This window comes from Girardinichthys multiradiatus, chromosome 11, assembly GCF_021462225.1.
Source record: "Girardinichthys multiradiatus isolate DD_20200921_A chromosome 11, DD_fGirMul_XY1, whole genome shotgun sequence".
NCBI lineage: Eukaryota > Metazoa > Chordata > Actinopteri > Cyprinodontiformes > Goodeidae > Girardinichthys > Girardinichthys multiradiatus.
In genome coordinates this window covers 39,885,838-39,900,504 of record NC_061804.1, presented here as the reverse complement: position 1 = coordinate 39,900,504, position 14,667 = coordinate 39,885,838, and the positions used below count along the sequence as shown (strand labels likewise).

Here is a 14,667-nt window from a genome sequence, read left to right as displayed (position 1 = left end):
AAACCATCCTTTGCTACATTTTAAGCTGCAAGTCTTTTGAGGTATGTCTGCCAGGTTTGCACATTTAGAGATTGAGATATTTGACTATTTTTCTTTTTTTTAAATTCATCAAGTTGGACTTAGGTCTGGACTTTGACTAGGCCATTTTAACGCATTAAAATGCCTTGATCCAACCCATTCACTTGTAGCTCTACCTGTATGTTTTGGGTTCAGCTGGAATCTCAAGTCTTTTCTCACTCTCTAACAGGTTTTCTTCCAGGATTGCCCTGTGCTTCGCTCTGACCAGCTACTTACACCTGTTGAAAAAAAGATATCCCCACAGCATGATGCTGCAGCCACCGTATTTCACCATGGACACGGTGTATTTAGGATGGTGTACAATTTTCCATCACACAGTATTTTTTTTATGTAGGTCAATACATTCAGATTTGATCACATCTCACCAGAGCACCTTCTTCCAGGTGTCACCTACATGGCGTGTAGCAAACAGGATTTAGCATGGCGTTCTTCTTACCACTCTACTATAAAGCCCAGAGTGCATGATTAATATTTGTCCTGGCAACAGATCATCCCTCCTGATCTGTAGTTCTGTGCAGCTCTTCCAGTGGTATCTGAGGCCTCCTGGCTGCTTCTCTGATTAATGCTCTTCTTGCTGCCACCGCCATGTTTCACTATAGGGATAGTGTGTTCAGGGTGATGTACAGTGTTCGCTTTTCAACGTATAGCATGTTTGCATTAAGGCTGAAAAGTTTAATATTTCACCTTCTTCTACAGGTTGTTAAATCCTCGGGGTAAAAGGGCCACCTTATGGCTCCTGTGTCTCTGCTGCCGTTCCAGAGTTAACAATGACGTCTTGGCTGCTTCGCGGATTAATGCTCTACTTGGTGTTTCTTTTTTTATTTCAGGTGGACGACCATGTCTTGATTGGTTGTGCCATCCTCTTGAATTTTAATATGATGGATTGAACAGTGCCCTGGGAGAAGTCCAAAAGTTAGGATGTCTTTTGTAACCTTCCTCTGCTTTAAACTTCTCCATTATACTCTGACCTGTCAGCTGTGCTCATCTGTCTTCATGATGCTATTTGATCACCTATGTTCTTTAACAAACATCTGAGGCCTTCACAGAACAGGATACCAGATTTATAATGAGATTAAATCAAACACAGGTGGACTCTACTTACGAATTAGGTGGTTGTTGAAGGCAATTTTGCACTGGATATATTTAGTGGAATCAAAATAGAAGGGACTGACTACATACAGTGCCCTGCAAAAGCATTCACCCCCTTAGCATTTTTCATGTTTTGTTGCCTCACAACCCGGAATTAAAATGGATAGCTTGAGAGTTTGCACCATTTTATTTACAGAACATGCCTACAACATTGAAGATGTATTTGTGTGTGTGTGTGTATGAGTGAGTGAAGCAAACAACAAATAAGGGCATAACTGCTCCAACTTCTTTATGTTGGATGCTGTTCACTTCTGAACAGTGATCTTGAACTATAACCACAGATTCTCAATGGGATGGAGGTCTGGGCTTTAACTTGGCCATTCCAACACATTTAAATGTCTCCCCTTAAACCACCCGAGAGTTGCTTAGGAGTACACTTTGGATCATTGTCCTGCAGGAAGGTGCACCTCCTTCCCAGTCTCAAATCACAGGCAGACTGACATGGGTTTTACCCATGAATATCCCTGCATTTACCACAACCTACACCTTTCCCACAATGCAGACCAGTTTCCCAGTCCCTGCTGCTGAAAAACTTCCCCATAGCATGATGCTGCCACCACCATGTTTCAATGTGGGGATTGTGTTCTTGGGGTGATGGGTTGTGTTGTTTTCCTTGGTGGCCGAAAAGTACAATTTTAGTCTTATCTGACCAGAGCACCTTCCTCCATATATTTGGGCAGTTGCACACATGTCTTTTGGCAAACTCTTAAGGGGCCTTCTTATTTTGAACACTAAGTAATGACTTTTTTCTGTCCACTCTTTCATAAAGCCCAGCTCTATGGAGTGTACAGCTTATTATGGTCCTATGGACAGATACTCCAGTCTCTGCTGTGGAACTCTGCAGCTCCTTCAGGGTTACCTTTGGTCTCTGTGCTGCCTCTCTGATTAATGCCTTCCTTGCCTGGTATGTGAGTTTTGGTGTGCAGCCCTCTCTAGGCAGGTTTGTTATATCACCGTCCCTAGTACTTTGTCCCTGTCTTGTTAGGAGATCTCCTTGGTCTTCATGGTGTGATGCCTCTTTTGTTGTGGTGTTTCAGCCTCTGCGTCTTTCAGAAAAGGTGTGTTTATACTGACAGATCATTTGACACTTAGATTGCACACAACTGGACCTCATTTCACTAATTGTGTGACATTTGAAGGTAATTGGTAGCACCAGAATTATTTAGGGCCCTTATAGCAAAGGGGGTGGATTTAATTTTCGGGGTTTTTTTCTATTTTATTTATATATATATCTATATATATATATATCTATATATATATATATATATATATATAATTTTCTCATTTCACTTACCAGCTGGGACTATTTTGTGCAGATCCATCACATAAAATAATATTAGAAAACATTTAAATTACAGGTTGGAATGTAACAAAAAAGGTAAAAAGACATGTTTGGTAAATACTTTTGCAAGGCCCTGTAAGCATGCCACATTTTTCAGATTTTTATTGGCAATAAAATTAAACCATGTATCAGTTTTCCTATCAGTTAAAAAAATACATATGCTCTGGTGTGTTGGTCTATTAACTAAACTGTAAATAAAAAATAAAAAAAACTGTAGGCAGTGTAAATACTTTCACAAAGTATTGTACATAGTTCCCTGCAAGCTAAGAGAGCTTCTGTGAAGTATGGAGGAGCCAATAGAAGCAGTTGTGGGAAATCAGTCACAATGTGGATACAAAAAGTTGATATTACTAGTAAAATGTTAACAATGCTCAAACACATGTAAACTGGGCCAGGCTGTGTCTGACTGTTTCCAAAAGGGCATATCAAAACTTTATTATGCAAAGGCAGACACAAAATTCATAGGGCATCCTTTGTGCTTGGTGTTCTGCACTCATTGTTTTGGCTGAATGTTGGATGCTCTGGCAGCTGCTTGTAATGTTGTTACCCTATTCCATCTCCTGTGAGTCTACCCCATATGCCCTCTGGTGCCCATTCCAGAAGAGCAAGGATTTTGTGAATCCAATCATCTATGGACCAAATTACATCCCCATATGAGCTTTCATTATGGATTCTTAACTGTTCTTTTTTTGTAAACAAGAATGCATAAATTAGTTAATCCACCAGCTACACATAAAAGATATTCTGAAAACTGAACCTACTGTGCATTACTTCCTTTTTTCTAGGTCATTGGAAATATAAAAGGTAACAATAAGGATACTGTTGTTTCACTTGTAGGAGGGGAATGAACGTCTGCTATGGAACGTGTTAAAAGTCTAACGCACTTGTTTCCACGGAAGTCATGTTTGGACACTGTGCACACCCTGCAGTAGGCGACTTCAGAAACACATGACAAGCAGGTTACACAAGAATACACGAGCACACACACACACACACACACACGCTCCAGGGACTGTACCAACATGCATCCTGTCGCCATTTTCCCAAGCTAAACCGCTTGCCCAAGATTCTCGGGCACGGGAGTACACATCCCTCTCTGAGTTTTCTAAACAGACATGCCAATAATTGCGTTTAAAGTCCCCTGCTGCAGAGGAGGAACGGGGTTTGTGTCAGTTATTCTTGGAACATATCCCTGGATGTTGTACATGCGTCCGCGAACATTTTTCGACGGGGTTGAATGAAGCTTTAATAATGTTGCCTTGTTATGGCAGACAGATGCACACAGAGACAAATAGCATGTCTGTTGATTGGCATGTGGCGTGTCCACACAGGTAAGAGCACAGATTTGAAATCGTGCCGTTCTCCATCTTGTCATCCAATCAACACGCGGTAGGGGCGGGGCATGACGCCGTCAATCATGCAGGAAGCGTAAGGGTTTGAATAGGGAGGGAGGGGGAGAATCCAATCCGGTTTGAGCTAGTTTTCCCTTCCAATTGAACAGTAACGTCTCGCTGCGCTGTATTAGACTGTATTGGCACAGTTTTTCCAGAATATACCACTGTATTTTCTGTTTCAGTTACTTTAATTCGGCTCTTTTTCATTTTTTTTGTTAAAAAAAACTCCCCACACAAACCAACAATGCCTAAAAGGAGCAAAGTGAGTAGACTGATATCTTTCATCCATTTAGTAATAAGGTATTAATAACACACTTGCAATTGTGAATTAGGCTGGTTTCGTGTTAGGTTCAGAGCTAACGAAAAGCTGTTGCTAAAGCGTGCTTTGTGCACAACGACAAAGCGCTCCTAAGGTAGTTTAGTTTGTATTTGGTGGCTGGTCTGTTGCATGGCTTGTTGTTCATACGTGCAGTGATTATCTTCATGCGAAGTGATTTCCACCCAGCCTGTTTATCTTGCTCTCGAACTATAACATAATGTACTCGTGCTACAACATAATGTTGTACTGTACAGCTATAGTAGCAGTTATAGGAGTGCGTGTTGTGTCGGAAAGAGCTTGCTCGGTCTAATGTGTTGCTGGACAGCGTTTCTGCAGAGAAAGTTGGCGGCATATTGATTGTTTTCTCTGAGGGTCGACACGCCGGAAGCCAAAGTTTCATGGAGGGAAAACGATCGAATGATTAAAAGCAGAAAAATGCACATATCTGAGCGGGTTAGCTTGATACTTGCGGGATTTATTTTGTGCGAACGTGTACGTGTTTTATTCAACTAAATGCTTTAATTTGACTTTAATTTTAAAATAAAAACATCACTAGCTTCCCTGTTTGATTGTTAATGTATGGTTGCCCCAATTTCCTGAAAAAACTCGTCTATAGTTCAGCATTCGTCGTGTTAACTGAGTGCTTCCCTGTGTTCAGAACGGCTCAGGCCACTTGGAGGTTATGCAATGGCGAGCCTCCGTCATCGTAGTGCTGCTCCTGTTGCTGGGGGTTCTAGCATATTCTGCTAGCAGCAGACCGACAGTCATAGCATCTCTGTCTCTTTTCAAACTCCTGGCGGGAACACTCTCGCCGCCGCTCGCTTCAGCACGGACTTCAGCGCAGTCACATTTAAAACCAGAGAAAAGATGGAGGCGGAGCCCCCTCGCACCTCCCTGCCAGAGTTTAGCTGTAGGCAAGCCACAAGCAGGAGATGGAGGTGCGCCACCGTGTGACACAAACCTGAATTTCACTGTGCCACACTCCTGTAGTCGCCCTCTTTATACTTCAATGCGCTCTCTCTGGCTGTTTATGCTGCGTTTAATTTGTGTGGGAAGCCGGAGTTCGAATCTGAGAATTACGTCATGCCCAAAGCGAGCGCGTTCCAGCTGCAAGACGGAAAACCAGTCGCATTTGTTCTTTGTTTTGGTGTTAACCAGTTAGCAATGCAAAAAAAAGAAACTTGATTCTCTTAATTCATGTCTTCAAGCGCCAAGAGCGCAAGCTGTTCGCAGTGATACATATTGTACAGAATTATGCGTAGTAAAAGTTTGATTAGATACAAACCATCGGAGGTACTGATAGTTTATACCAACAGCTTTCACTACTTTTTACATCCGCGGTAGCCATTCTGGAACCAAAGTCGTTGCTTACCGGTGAGCCCCAACTTTCTCTTCTGAAGTCCTGACTTGAAGGGGCCAAGTTGTATTTCCGACTTGGAACTCGGAAAATCCGACTTTCTAATACAGATAGTACGCAACATTCGCTCCTACTACCAGGCAGAATAGTTTCTCAAATAACTTTTAGATTCTAGATTAATTTCAGGTGCACTGATCAGACTATTACTGGACGATATCGATTTTGGTTTACCTGTTGATTTTTATTTAAAATTTTTCTTAGGATGGATTACATATTCAAACAAATTTGTGTGGACTTTGCTTTGATTCATCAATGAAATGCAACTAATTTTGACCATTAAAAATGTGTTCACTAAGTTCACTAATAGAGGTATCAGTTTAAAATCCAACAGAAAATGAAGGGGTCACATCATCCTTTAACTGCTAACACAAAGCTAAGTGCTTTAAAAATCGTGCTGTTTGTTGAGAAGTTTACAGATCGAAGGAAGTTTTAATGTATTTACCAAATGTAGAAACGACTTCTGTGTTTGACCTGCTGATCACTGATTTGAGCTGAGCAGAGGAAAAATAACACATTTTGGTCACTAAGGGATTGACTGTATATGAAATTCACCTAGAATTAATTACAATAGGGAACTACATCTTATAAGTATATCACTCATTTAAACTGGAGAATCTCAATTTACACACAGCCCCCTTTCTACTAGTGCTCTGCATTGCATATGTGATCATTTGAAAGTGTGTGTCTGCATCTTTTGTTGCAGAACTGATGTTAAAACTCTGTCTGGACGTGCCATTTTTGAGTTACATAGTTAATCTCTTCTACATATCTGCCAAAAAATACATTTTGTATAATCACAGATGGATGCTGTTTACTAAGAGTTTTTGTTCTTTTCTCCTTCTCTCAAAGGCGGCGGCAGCAGCAGGAGGCGACTCAGCAGTAAGAATCAATCTCAACAGCATAATAGGATTTACATTATTTGCCATTAGTACTTGTCTGTCTACTTTTACATGTACATGTTGATGACATCCTATTCTTAATCTACAGGTCCTTCTCAAAATATTAGCATATTGTGATAAAGTTCATTATTTTCCATAATGTCATGATGAAAATTTAACATTCATATATTTTAGATTCATTGCACACTAACCGAAATATTTCAGGTCTTTTATTGTCTTAATACGGATGATTTTGGCATACAGCTCATGAAAACCCAAAATTCCTATCTCACAAAATTAGCATATCATTAAAAGGGTCTCTAAACGAGCTATGAACCTAATCATCTAAATCAACGAGTTAACTCTAAACACCTGCAAAAGATTCCTGAGGCCTTTAAAACTCCCAGCCTGGTTCATCACTCAAAACCCCAATCATGGGTAAGACTGCCGACCTGACTGCTGTCCAGAAGGCCACTATTGACACCCTCAAGCAAGAGGGTAAGACACAGAAAGACATTTCTGAATGAATAGGCTGTTCCCAGAGTGCTGTATCAAGGCACCTCAGTGGGAAGTCTGTGGGAAGGAAAAAGTGTGGCAGAAAACGCTGCACAACGAGAAGAGGTGACCGGACCCTGAGGAAGATTGTGGAGAAGGGCCGATTCCAGACCTTGGGGGATCTGCAGAAGCAGTGGACTGAGTGTGGAGTAGAAACATCCAGAGCCACCGTGCACAGGCGTGTGCAGGAAATGGGCTACAGGTGCCGCATTCCCCAGACCTGGGCTACAGAGAAGCAGCACTGGACTGTTGCTCAGTGGTCCAAAGTACTTTTTTCAGATGAAACCAAATTCTGCATGTCATTCAGAAATCAAGGTGCCAGAGTCTGGAGGAAGACTGGGGAGAAGGAAATGCCAAAATGCCAGAAGTCCAGTGTTAAGTACCCACAGTCAGTGATGGTCTGGGGTGCCGTGTCAGCTGCTGGTGTTGGTCCACTGTGTTTTATCAAGGGCAGGGTCAATGCAGCTAGCTATCAGGAGATTTTGGAGCACTTCATGCTTCCATCTGCTGAAAAGCTTTATGGAGATGAAAATTTCATTTTTCAGCACGACCTGGCACCTGCTCACAGTGCCAAAACCACTGGTAAATGGTTTACTGACCATGGTATCACTGTGCTCAATTGGCCTGCCAACTCTCCTGACCTGAACCCCATAGAGAATCTGTGGGATATTGTGAAGAGAACGTTGAGAGACTCAAGACCCAACACTCTGGATGAGCTAAAGGCCGCTATCGAAGCATCCTGGGCCTCCATAAGACCTCAGCAGTGCCACAGGCTGATTGCCTCCATGCCACGCCGCATTGAAGCAGTCATTTCTGCAAAAGGATTCCCAACCAAGTATTGAGTGCATAACTGTACATGATTATTTGAAGGTTGACGTTTTTTTGTATTAAAAACACTTTTCTTTTATTGGTCGGATGAAATATGCTAATTTTGTGAGATAGGAATTTTGGGTTTTCATGAGCTGTATGCCAAAATCATCCGTATTAAGACAATAAAAGACCTGAAATATTTCAGTTAGTGTGCAATGAATCTAAAATATATGAATGTTAAATTTTCATCATGACATTATGGAAAATAATGAACTTTATCACAATATGCTAATATTTTGAGAAGGACCTGTATAAGGTCCAGTTTGTTGATGGACCCACCGTTGCCAGCGATAGCACTTTTAACTATTCTGTAAACATGTTCCTTAAGGATTAAGTGTGTTAGTGGTTAGATGAGAAAACCAGAACTGCAGTCTCTGCTCAAATTCATCCCTAAAGCGACCCATAAGGTTGAGGTCAGGACTCAGGCCTGTACAGGACAGTCAAGTTTCCCCACACCAAACGTTATACACCTGCAGCCATGGAAGTGAATGGCACACTGAAATTAATCGATTTGGTGGTGGGACCAAATACGTTTGGCCTTATACAGGTCCTTCTCAAAAAATTAGCATATTGTGATAAAGTTCATTATTTTCTATAATGTAATGATGAAAATTTAACATTCATATATTTTAGATTCATTGCACACTAACTGAAATATTTCAGGTCTTTCATTGTCTTAATACGGATGATTGTGGCATACAGCTCATGAAAACCCAAAATTCCTATCTCACAAAATTAGCATATTTCATCCGACCAATAAAAGAAAAGTGTTTTTAATACAAACAACGTCAACCTTCAAATAATCATGTACAGTTATGCACTCAATACTTGGTCAAGAATCCTTTTGCAGAAATGACTGCTTCAATGCGGCGTGGCATGGAGGCAATCAGCCTGTGGCACTGCTGAGGTCTTATGGAGGCCCAGGATGCTTCGATAGCGGCCTTTAGCTCATCCAGAGTGTTGGGTCTTGAGTCTCTCAACGTTCTCTTCACAATATCCCACAGATTCTCTATGGAGTTCAGGTCAGGAGAGTTGGCAGGCCAATTGAGCACAGTGATATCATGGTCAGTAAACCATTTACCAGTGGTTTTGGCACTGTGAGCAGGTGCCAGGTCGTGCTGAAAAATGAAATCTTCATCTCCATAAAGCTTTTCAGCAGATGGAAGCATGAAGTGCTCCAAAATCTCCTGATAGCTAGCTGCATTGACCCTGCCCTTGATAAAACACAGTGGACCAACACCAGCAGCTGACACGGCACCCCAGACCATCACTGACTGTGGGTACTTGACACTGGACTTCTGGCATTTTGGCATTTCCTTCTCCCCAGTCTTCCTCCAGACTCTGGCACTTTGATTTCCGAATGACATGCAGAATTTGCTTTCATCTGAAAAAAGTACTTTGGACCACTGAGCAACAGTCCAGTGCTGCTTCTCTGTAGCCCAGGTCTGGGGAATGCGGCACCTGTAGCCCATTTCCTGCACACGCCTGTGCACGGTGGCTCTGGATGTTTCTACTCCAGACTCAGTCCACTGCTTCCGCAGGTCCCCCAAGGTCTGGAATCGGCCCTTCTCCACAATCTTCCTCAGGGTCCGGTCACCTCTTCTCGTTGTGCAGCGTTTTCTGCCACACTTTTTCTTTCCCACAGACTTCCCACTGAGGTGCCTTGATACAGCACTCTGGGAACAGCCTATTTGTTCAGAAATTTCTTTCTGTGTCTTACCCTCTTGCTTGAGGGTGTCAATAGTGGCCTTCTGGACAGCAGTCAGGTCGGCAGTCTTACCCATGATTGGGGTTTTGAGTGATGAACCAGGCTGGGAGTTTTAAAGGCCTCAGGAATCTTTTGCAGGTGTTTAGAGTTAACTCGTTGATTCAGATGATTAGGTTCATAGCTCGTTTAGAGACCCTTTTAATAATATGCTAATTTTGTGAGATAGGAATTTTGAGTTTTCATGAGCTGTATGCCAAAATCATCTGTATTAAGACAATAAAATACTTGAAATATTTCAGTTAGTGTGCAATGAATCTAAAATATATGAATGTTAAATTTTCATCATGACATTATGGAAAATAATGAACTTTATCACAATATGCTAATTTATTGAGAAGGACCTGTAGTGTATGTCGGGGGGGAAAAAAGACTGCTGAAACAGTTAGTCTACTCACCCAGTAGAGGTCAGTGGCAGCCCAGTTTGTCATGCAACTTGCTCTGCAAGGGTCTTAACCGTCTGTTCTGTCCACAGCCCAAGAGGAGATCTCTTAGGTTGAAAGATGTGAGTGCATTAAATTACATTCTCTCACTAGTAAAATGTTCATTGTTGACAGTGCTTTAATGTGTTTTTCATTTCTCTTTTCACAGAAGCCTGCACCTGCAAAGGCAGAGGCCAAACCCAAGCCAAAGGTAGGTTTTTATTACCTTGATGCAAGTGCCTTAATTTAGAAATGGCTCATTTGTTTAATGTTTTCCTTTGCAGAAGGGACCTGCTAAGGCTAAGAAAGCCAAGGAAGTGGAAAAGGCCAAGCCTGAGGAAAAAGCACCAGAGGCCCCTGCTGAAAATGGTGAAGCCAAAGCTGAGGACGAGGTGAGGGTTAGGACATTGTGGATAAATTTGGAAAAATGAATTTCCTCCCTCAGAGAAATTTCTAATCTGTACATTCTGTATTGTAGGCTCCCGCTACGAACGCAGCCGATCAGAAAGATGAGGCAGCTGAATAACATCACCCAAGCTCTGTCTTTTACCAGTGCTCCCTGTACCTCTTTTCTTGTACAATTCAGGGGAATATTTTTATCAACTATTTTCTAAATACAGGTTTTTTAGTAGTTTGATTGTAGAAAACACTTTTTTTTAAAACAAAACAAAAACATCAATTTGGACACAGGGAAATTCATCAAACCCCTCAATTTTGCATCAACATAAATTTGCGGTCATTGTTACTGTCAGTGGATTTCATTTCAATTTTAAATGTGAAGGAGGGGAGGGTATGGGGTGGGCTAGTGCTTCAAACACGGAAGCTTGACGAGCAGGGGCAACAACTGGAAGAGCTTACCTGCGTGGAGTACATTCCATAAGCTTTATAAGGGACTGTCTGTAGTGTGTGCTGGGGTAGGGGTGGATGTCACCGTACAACTCATTGTTTTTTCTTGTTTATATTGAAGAACAGTGTTTTTAGAATGTTTGTAAGTTTGTTTTGTTTTTCCCTCTTTGGTTATTCATGTATTCATGCAGTTTTCCTAACCAATTTAATCAATAAATCCTCAAATTCCTAGTGCTGCAGCTCTCCCATTTGAAACTGCATCGCATTTGTTGGTTGTGTCTGTCGTGTGATAGCATTGCAATAAATTTGTATAGCTGCTGTGAAAAGAGTTTTCAGTCTGCAGTGTGTAACGGTACATTGTAAGGATGGTGAAAAAGGAATTTGTTCTTAGCCACGCTAAAGTAGTATTTACATTAACAAGCAAACTGCTGAGGCTGGCTTCTTTACAGCCAACAGACAAACTGTACTTTCACACCAACAGTAGCCATATTTCTGTGGGTTTTAGGTGTTTGTATCAAGTCCACCTGTGTTTTTTTTATTTGCCTAGCAATGTACTTGTGTAATGATTGTTAACAAACCAATAAAACTCAGTTGCTAGCTGTTATCCTGTTTCATTCTACACAGTTGATTAAAATTGCAGCAAAAAATAATCTAAATCAATCTTAAATTCAAATTCTAGGCTGCTTTTTGTGTGTTGTATTATTATCCAAAAGAACATTGGCATAGAGAGATCTGAAAACTTGATAAATTCACTCTTATTGTTTTGGTGAAATTACTAAAGCAAATGCTTTTACATGCGTAAGAAAACCATAGCTGAAAGAAAAAAATATTGTCACACTGACTAATTCAGGCTAGAGTGGTGGTTTTTTGCTAGTTCCCCAAGAAAAATGATGCGAGGCCAACTTCAGTACCACGGACAGCTCCACAGTTGCCTGCAGCTTACCCAACATCTGCTACTTTGTTGCATCATTCCTTTCTAGTTATCCTCAAGTCTGTAAGGAATCAGTCACATCCCTTTCCATCTTTCCCTTTAATATCCCTTGGTTAAAGAAATCTAAGCCTGCATTTAAATATAATATCCATCCACCCATTTTCTATACCCACTTATCCTTGCACGGTTGCTAGTGCCCATCTCTAACAGTCAATGGGTGAAAGGCAGGGTACATCCCAGATAGGTAACCAGTCTATCAGAGACACACATGCACCTAAGGCTAATTTGAAATGACCAATTCACAGGGACCATATGCAAACTCCATGTGGATCTTTAGGAAAGTATGCTACCAAGTACATTTATTCATAAGAGTGGATACATGGATTTTAGTTAAACAAATTAGCCCTGGACTTTAGTTGAATAAACTGGTATGGTATGCCATGAACAAAGAAAAAATTACCATCCAGCCTGTTATTAACTACACCTCTGTGATAGAAAGATATATAATACATTTTTACTTGTCATAGCCAAAAACGTGTTTTATTGGGATTTTATGTGATAGGCTGACACAAAGTAGTGTTTACTTGGAAGAATGTAAGTGAACTTCACCTCATTAATTTTTTATGAATCAAAATATGAAACGTGTTGGGCACATAATGTACTTAAAGCCCTCTTTATTCTCAATAAAGCCTAATTACTTAATATATTGTAATTTAATATTTAATATATTTGTTATATTTAAAATCCACAGCTCTGTTGGGAGAACAACTTGTAGTCAAGCTTTACACAAACCTGGTCTTTATGGAAAAGTAGCAGGAAAAAACCATAGTTGAAAGTAAGCCTTTTGCAGTATCCCATAGGCCATGGAGCGGATGCAACAAACATGTGGTCAGATGAGACCAAATTAGAACATTTTTAGCCCATGAAAAATGTTATATGTAGCAGAAAAATAACATTGATGATTACCCTGATATCACCACCCTGATGGTGAAACATGGTGGTGGCAATATCATGCTCTGGGGATGCTTTTATTCAGCAGGGACAGATGAGCAGAACTGATAGCAGAAAAAAAAGAGATAAAGCTAAAAACGGGGCAAACTTTGTAGAAAACCGTTGAAGCTGCAAAATGCTTCAGACTGGGGCAGAGGTTTAATTTCCAGCAGGACAAGAACGCTTAACATCCAGCTAGAACTACAATTACTTTAGATCAAAGCATAGTCATGTATTAGAACACTCATTCTAAGTTTAGACCTAAATCCAACAGAGAACCTTTGGCAAGACTTCAAAACTAATGCGAAGAAAAATGGGCAAAAATGTCTTCAGATGTGCAGCTTGTCGGTGTAATGTTAACAAAGTGCAGTTCTACAATGTAAGAAAAACATTTAAAGGGTATAACTAATTTTAAAAGGCACTTATGCTGCCTTCAAGAATACATATTTTCTCGGGACATCCATACATTTTTATGTCTAAACAAAACAATATAACACCACATTCTGCACACGTTCAAAAGAAGGAGCTACAGAAGACAATGAACAAAGTGACTAACACAATCCACCAATGTTGTAAACCTTCAGGAGATACCTGCTGGACAAAATAACCCCCAAAATATTTATGATGCTCAGAGGCCTGGATTCCAGTTTAAGAAACTGTGTGAACAGATGATTTCACTTCAATTCAATTGAAAAATACTTTATTGATCCCAAAGGGGAATTAAATGTTGTCGTAGCTCATATTATACAGATTTCCTCAAAGAGTAGTAGATGCTGGTGGCTGTGGGCAGGAAAGATCTCCTATACTGGTCTGTCTTACCTGAAGCCTCTGACTGAAGACACTCTGTTGTTGTACGACAGTCTCATGAAGAGGATGCTCAGGGTTCTCCATAATGTTCTTCATTTTATGAAGAATTCTACTTTGCACAATGATCTCCAGAGGTTCAAGAGGAGTCTGTCTTGTACTGGAAGTCTGAGGTGTACAGAGTGAAAAGGAATGGTGAGAGTACAGTCCCCTGTGGTGCTCCTGTCCTTCTGACTACCTGGTAAGACACACAACCCTTCAGTCTCACAAACTGTGGTCTGTTTGTCAGGTAGTCTTTGATCCAAGAGCAGAACATTTTAGTTCTTTTTTAAGTGTTACAGAATGAAGGTTACAGTAGGACTGACCTCAGCGATTAATTACTTTTTTTCCATTTTAGAGTTTTGCTTTTTTTTTCAAAGTGTCTTTCAAGACACTGTATTTACTTCTATGCTATATAATCCAAAGCACAGCAGCAGCATTATTGCCTCTCTCCTTTCTTTAGTCTATTAGCATAACACCAATTTGTGCGGTTGATATAAAGGGGGGAAACAAAATCACAACATAGTTTATTTTGAGAAGCAGCTTGAGCAAGGTATGGTTATCTAGCATCTTTCTTGAGCTGATGTTCTTAAAGGATTTGAAATGTGGGTTTTGGCATGATATTCAAGTTAAATTTAGCTTTAGATTATTTATAAAAGCTGTGGACACAAACCAATGAAAGGATCTTATAAAATTAATTTAAAAGCCTAAATATTTTTGCATTAGATTTTACAACATTGAAACAGCTTATAAAGGCTACTGGAGTGAAAGTAGCTCACAAGTACTTTAAACATAACTTCTGTTTGGTTTTTAAGCGTTGAGGAAGTCAAGTTTGGAAAAGAACAGGGCTTGTCAAAATACTAAAAAT

The 14,667-nt window shown here is 40.5% G+C and overlaps 1 protein-coding gene across 1 annotated transcript; it reads left to right on the top strand.

The window, feature by feature from the left end:
* Positions 1 to 4,032: 4,032 nt before the first annotated feature.
* si:ch73-1a9.3 (non-histone chromosomal protein HMG-like) lies at positions 4,033 to 11,639 on the top strand. The gene is made up of 6 exons (XM_047378389.1): positions 4,033 to 4,225; positions 6,549 to 6,578; positions 10,243 to 10,272; positions 10,359 to 10,400; positions 10,474 to 10,581; positions 10,668 to 11,639. Exons 1-6 carry the CDS (start codon positions 4,208 to 4,210, stop codon positions 10,713 to 10,715), a joined length of 276 nt encoding a protein of 91 aa, XP_047234345.1. The 5' UTR covers positions 4,033 to 4,207; the 3' UTR covers positions 10,716 to 11,639.
* Positions 11,640 to 14,667: the final 3,028 nt, after the last annotated feature.

Excerpts from the sequence above, each read along its gene's own strand:
- si:ch73-1a9.3 (XM_047378389.1), top strand. Across the intron at positions 6,579-10,242 it reads CAGCAGGAGGCGACTCAGCA|CCCAAGAGGAGATCTCTTAG; the intron begins GTAAGAATCAAT and ends TTCTGTCCACAG. Across the intron at positions 10,273-10,358 it reads GATCTCTTAGGTTGAAAGAT|AAGCCTGCACCTGCAAAGGC; the intron begins GTGAGTGCATTA and ends CTCTTTTCACAG.